Here is a 5,859-nt window from a genome sequence, read left to right as displayed (position 1 = left end):
CTACCATATATGTACATCCATGTTATTAATTGTGGGGATATAGGTATTCCCACTAGAATTTAGAATTTTGTTTAGTGTTATATGATAATAATATTTATTATTTTATTTACTACTCCATTGTGTTATTAAATTTGGTTCTACTATTATATATACTTTGTCCACTGTAAAAAATGTTTAGGTCTATCATTGGATGAGCTAAAGAACAAATTGAAAAGAAACAAACATACAAAGATAAACTCTAAAAACCTAAACTAGCAAGTTTTTGGGATAATGGTCGAGTTGAACTTCAAAAGATTAGTTGATAATCATTTTTGTTTTTGAATAATTTTTTTAATTAAATTAATTTTTTAAAGATTTAATATTGATCTCGTTTATTCTTTCATTTTTAGGCTAAAAAATTCTGTTAATGATTGTCCACGTGAAACATTAAGTTACATATGTGTTAATTATCTAAAATTAAACTAGTCTCTAACTCCATTTGTATAAACTCTAATATCCAAAATCCACAGAAACATTTATTCATCTTGTTGAGTGTTATTATAGTGATGTAATGACATTACCGAGATTTAGTAGCCATAATGTGAGCACTAGTAGAGGTCGAAGTGGTGGGTTGTCACTGTAATTACTAGATAGTTTCGGTTCTAGCTTTTTCATACGAAAAAAAAAGATGAATATGTGCAGAACTTATTTTTGTGGGTTGAAAACTATAATTAAAAAATTTGGGACACCAGAAAAATTAAGTAAATTGTTTTATATTTATACAAAATATCGAGTGAGTTTAAATTGAAATTATTTTCATTTTTGCTAGAATAATAGTGCTAATGTTAGTGATAAGGTACTTTGTATATCATTTATGAAAAAATAGAAAATTTATAATTTATAATGTGTTGATAGAGGTGGCTTGTATGGTTTAAGAGTTGTGAGGTTGTTATTTTGTTGGATCCTATTTAAAGTATGGTTGAAATTTAGTAAATGTGTTTGAAAATTTTCTATTGTCTATTATCAATCATGGCAACCTGCATTTTGACATTCCTATAACCAATTTTTGCACAACATGTAGATATTGAAATGGTAAATACCTACAAATAAGTAAATGAAAGCTGACACCTAATTAGGCTAATTTTTTCGGATATGATGCACGGTTTGGTGTAACGCCCGTTTATGGAGGTTAGTGGTGTTTAACAAGTGTGTGACGGCGGTTATCTGAAGGAGGGAAATCGGACGGTCCGATTTCATGCAGGGGGTGAGGGTCACAAATCGGACCGTCCGATTTGTGCGCAGTGATGGTGCTTGCTTTGAAGTCGGACCGTACGATTTGTAGCATGCGGAAGAGTGTTGGTTTTTTTTGCCCAAGGAAATCGGACCAACCGATTTGAGGGTCTATTTCAAAAAATGTTGCTCACCAAAATCGGACCCAGCGATTTTGGGTAAAGGAAATTTTTTGGGCGGGCTTTCTCGTAATCGGACCGTCCGATTTTTTTGTTCTTAAAATTTCGAATGCCCATACATCCGGTCGGATGGTCCGATTTGAGTGTGGTATATATATATATTGATGCACCCACCGAAAATGAGCAGCTCATTTCATTCTTCTTCTTCGTTGCTACAACTCTCTAAATCTCTTCTTTGCCGATCTTTTCTTCTTTATTTGTAGATCTCTTCTTCTCTATTATCATGGATGATAGAGTAAGATTAAAAGTGTATTATGATGGCCATATTTTATTACAAACATCAGAAGGAGTGAAATTTGTGTGTGATAATCCGTTAGATATTATTATTCCATTCACACTGTCATTTGAAGAATTAAAAGGGGTCATATGTGAGAAGATGGATTTTGAAATATCTAGGAGAGTGTCGTGTATTCTGTACAGATATCCTATATCTGTCTTTGGTGGGTTCGTGCAATTTCAAACGAAATACGTGACCGACGAAACGAGCATGCAAGAAATGTTTTCAGTGTATCTTGAAAGTCGGTCGCGAATGACGTTTATCGAATTGTACATCGAGTTCGAGCAATCTGCAGCGGACCGAGATATTGAATTGGAAGATTACAACAGTGATAGTGAAGAAGAGTTCGAAAGTAACTACGAGGTCGTTGATCCGGGTGGAAACGAAGATCAAGCTGACGAGACTACGGTGGCAGATGTAGTGGATGTGGCAAATGCACTAGCAAATCAGCAGCCGTTTGTGGAGCCGAGTTTCATGCGGTCGTTGGATTTGGATGCCATGCATGCACCGGAGTATCCTCAATATGTAAATGCAGGTGCGCCATTAATTTAAATTAAGATCTGTGATAGTATGACTTGTGCATGAGTTTTGTGTTTAGGACAAATAATTAAGACAAGGGCAAATAGGCAAAATATAGCATGTAATTAGTAATTGTTTAACGTTTAATATGGTCAAATTGGTGATTGAATCAAACTGGCTCGGCCGGTTCGACCGGGGCAGACACTTGGACAGGGTTGGTCGGTTAGACCGGACCAGCTTGGTCGACCAAAATGACCGATTTGACTGGACTGGCCATCTAGACCGGATCGGCCGGTCCTCCTTAGCAGGGCATTAGCACGGGTGTTGACGGTTCGACCGGACCGGCCGGTTGGATCGGACTGGCCGATTCAACCGGACCAGCTTGGTCGACCAAAATGACCGGTTCGATAACCGGTTCGATTTTGAGAAGTACGTTTTCCATTGTTCTGTGCTTATTAGTTTATTACATTATTAGTTCTTACAACTCTAAAATTTGTGATGTTATTGCAGCAGAGCTTCCCCTTATGCCGGATGGTGAATTTACTGTGGGGATGGAATTCAGTTCTAGGGAGGCAGTAATTAAGGCGATGAAAGATTATACAATCCACAGAGGTGTAGATTATCGGGTGCATGAGTCAGAATCGACGACATTCTATGCTAAATGCACCCAGTATGGTGCAGGATGTGATTGGCTGATCAGGGTGAGCAAAATGTACAGAAAGTTCTGTTGGGAGATAAGGAGGTACAACGGTAGTCACACCTGTACTAGGGCCACCGTTTCTCAAGATCATTCGAAGCTGGATTCCAACACAGTTGCAGAAGCAATAAAACCGTTGGTAGAAGTTGACCCATCTATTAGGGTGAAATTAGTGATTGCGGAAGTACAGTCAAATTTTAACTACACCATCTGTTATCGCAAAGCATGGTTGGCTAAACAGAAGGCAGTGGAGTCAATTTTCGGAGGGTGGGAAACTTCGTACGAAGCCTTGCCGATATGGTTTGAGGTCATGATTCACAAGGAGCCATCCGCAGTTGTTCATTTTGAAACAATGCCTGCGTACCAGGGAGATGACTTGGTTCCTAATATTCGTGTGCTAAACCGAGTCTTCTGGAGTTATTACCCTTGTATTAGAGCCTTCAGACATTGCAAGCCAATAGTGCAGGTAGACGGAACTCATTTGTATGGAAAGTACAAGGGTTGTTTGTTGGTTGCAGTCTCACAGGATGGCAACAATAACATCGTGCCGATTGCATTTGCCATAGTTGAGGGAGAGACATTTGAGGCTTGGCACTTTTTTCTCAGTAACTTGCGACAGCATGTTGTGACACGTGACGGTGTGGGCCTTATCTCCGATCGACACGACTCCATTAGGTCTGCTATTGCTCGTAGTCACGGAGCTTGGTCTCCTCCCAGAGCATTCCACATGTTTTGCATCAGACACATAGAGTCCAACTTTTTGAGGAAATTCACGGCTCCGTATCTGCAGAAGCTTATCGTCAACATCGGTATGATATTTACGATTACATTTACTCCTGGACTCAGTTATTATGTTGAATGTTTCTTATGGTGGTCCCTTTTTTATGTGACAGGTTACTCGCGAACAGTTCGCGAATACGAGACGCGTTATCAGCGTTTACGTGAGCGGGGTGAGGCTTATACCAACTGGTTGGATCGAATTCCGCGTGAGCAGTATGCTTTGGCATTTGATGGGGGATACCGATGGGGTCATATGACAACCAATCTAGTGGAATGCATCAACTCGGTATTGAAAGGGGCTCGCAATCTTCCAGTCACTGCACTTGTTAAGGCAACATTTTACAGGCTTAATGAATTGTTCACCCGAAAAAGAGCCGAGGCTGAGGCTCGAATTAATGCAGAACATGTGTTCTCCGAACTTGTAACCTCCAAACTACATGCAAATCAGCGGGCAGCAGGTAACATCCAAGTTAGTTGCTTTGACTGACAGAATGAGGTATTCGAAGTGCGTGAGTGTCCTAGTGGTGTGGAGTATACAGTGGACCTCCGTCAACAACGGTGTGACTGTGGTGAGTTCCAAGTGGACCGGCTTCCGTGTCGACATGTGTTTGCTTGTTGTGCAAACCAACGTCTTGATTGGCAACTGTATGTACATGATGTCTACAAGATGGACCAGATTCGACGAGTGTATAGGGCTAGGTTTAGGCCACTCGGGAATCCGACAACATGGCCTGTTTACCATGGACCTCGATTCGTAGGTAATCCATTCCTAAGACGGGTATCCAAAGGTCGGCCAAGGATGACCCGGTTCTTGAATGAGATGGACACTTGGATGTTGCGTGGTCCTAAGCGATGTAAGCAATGCGGGGCCGAGGGCCACAGCCGTAGTAGATGTCGTCAACGTGGTGGGCCAAGTAATCCGGGTGGGACCACGCAATAGAGCTCCGGCCATATCGGTAACTCGATTTAGTGTATGACTTTGAGTATTTTATATATTGTATGACTTTCGTATGTGACGTTATTGTATGACGTGGTTAAAACCAAAACTTTTTAGATATTTACTTCTATAGAAACTTTCAATTTTATAAAATTTCGGCAGCATCTCCTCTAAAACTCGGACTTTGCCACCCTATTCGGGTCCCATCCGAATATTTCTCAAACCTGTCCTCAACTATTTCCAAATCTCAAACATTCAACAAAATTGAACCAGTTCTATGAACAAGTCCAACACATTGTACATAATTAAGTCCGATTTGCTACATAAATAAGTTCAAGACATGATACATAAATAAGTCTAACACATGCTATATAAATAAGTCCACGACAAGATACATAAGTAAGTCCAACATCATTTTCTCATCGCCCATTTTACATCTTTGACTAATTTCTTGCATTTCTTTGCAACCTTCTTAAAAGCGGATGGGGTATACCGACTAGCGCTCCGCCGAGGGGGGTCAGCTCTAAGGTTGTATCCTTTTCGCTGTTCACCAGTAGTTGTACCTATGAAAATATTTGATAACCAAATAATCAAATCAACTAATCAACTCAAATACTCAATAACCAACTAACTCAACAAACAACTAACTCAAAAACTAACTCGAATAATCAATAATCAAGTCAAATAATCGATGACCAACTAATCATATCAACTAATCAAACCGAATAATCAACAACCAACTACTTCATCAAACAACTAATTCAATAATCAACAATCAAGTCAAATAATCAATTTACTACAACTTGTTTTACCTTTAGTAGGCGTTGAACCATGATCCGGACCATCACCCCCATCATCATCATCCTCACCATCCGCCTCATCCTCGTCGTCGTCCTCATCGTCATCCTCATCATCATCCTCGTCTGCAACCTCATCCCCATCTGGATGTTCAACCAGAAAGTCATCATTATCCTCATCAGCTGGCTGGTAGCTCTCTAGAATGAGATTCATCGGAACATGACGATCATAATATTTATGTCATACTTATAACAAAAAATAGTTAACTTAATAATTTTTAAATCATAATATTTATTTATTTTACTATTTTCCTACGAATGCTTAATTATCATAAATAAATATTATTACTACAAAAAAATTACTTATTACTAACAATATTACTACTTAAATGATTTTCATTATC

The 5,859-nt window shown here is 39.3% G+C and overlaps 1 protein-coding gene across 1 annotated transcript; it reads left to right on the top strand.

Moving 5' to 3' along the window:
- On the top strand, positions 1,825-4,661 carry LOC107615014. The gene is made up of 5 exons (XM_016317139.1): positions 1,825-1,955; positions 2,055-2,260; positions 2,755-3,750; positions 3,835-4,179; positions 4,261-4,661. Exons 1-5 carry the CDS (start codon positions 1,825-1,827, stop codon positions 4,659-4,661), a joined length of 2,079 nt encoding a protein of 692 aa, XP_016172625.1.

Source organism: Arachis ipaensis, chromosome B01, assembly GCF_000816755.2.
Source record: "Arachis ipaensis cultivar K30076 chromosome B01, Araip1.1, whole genome shotgun sequence".
NCBI lineage: Eukaryota > Viridiplantae > Streptophyta > Magnoliopsida > Fabales > Fabaceae > Arachis > Arachis ipaensis.
Note: the sequence above shows the minus strand (reverse complement) of the source record. Positions and strands in the feature narration are given on the sequence as shown.

Bases quoted from the DNA above. Each gene is read 5' to 3' on its own strand.
- LOC107615014 (XM_016317139.1), top strand. From the start codon at position 1,825: ATGGATTTTGAAATATCTAGGAGAGTGTCGTGTATTCTGTACAGATAT. The intron at 3,751-3,834 runs GTATGATATTTA...TTTATGTGACAG, and splicing joins GAAGCTTATCGTCAACATCG to GTTACTCGCGAACAGTTCGC. The intron at 4,180-4,260 runs GTAACATCCAAG...TGGAGTATACAG, and splicing joins TGCAAATCAGCGGGCAGCAG to TGGACCTCCGTCAACAACGG.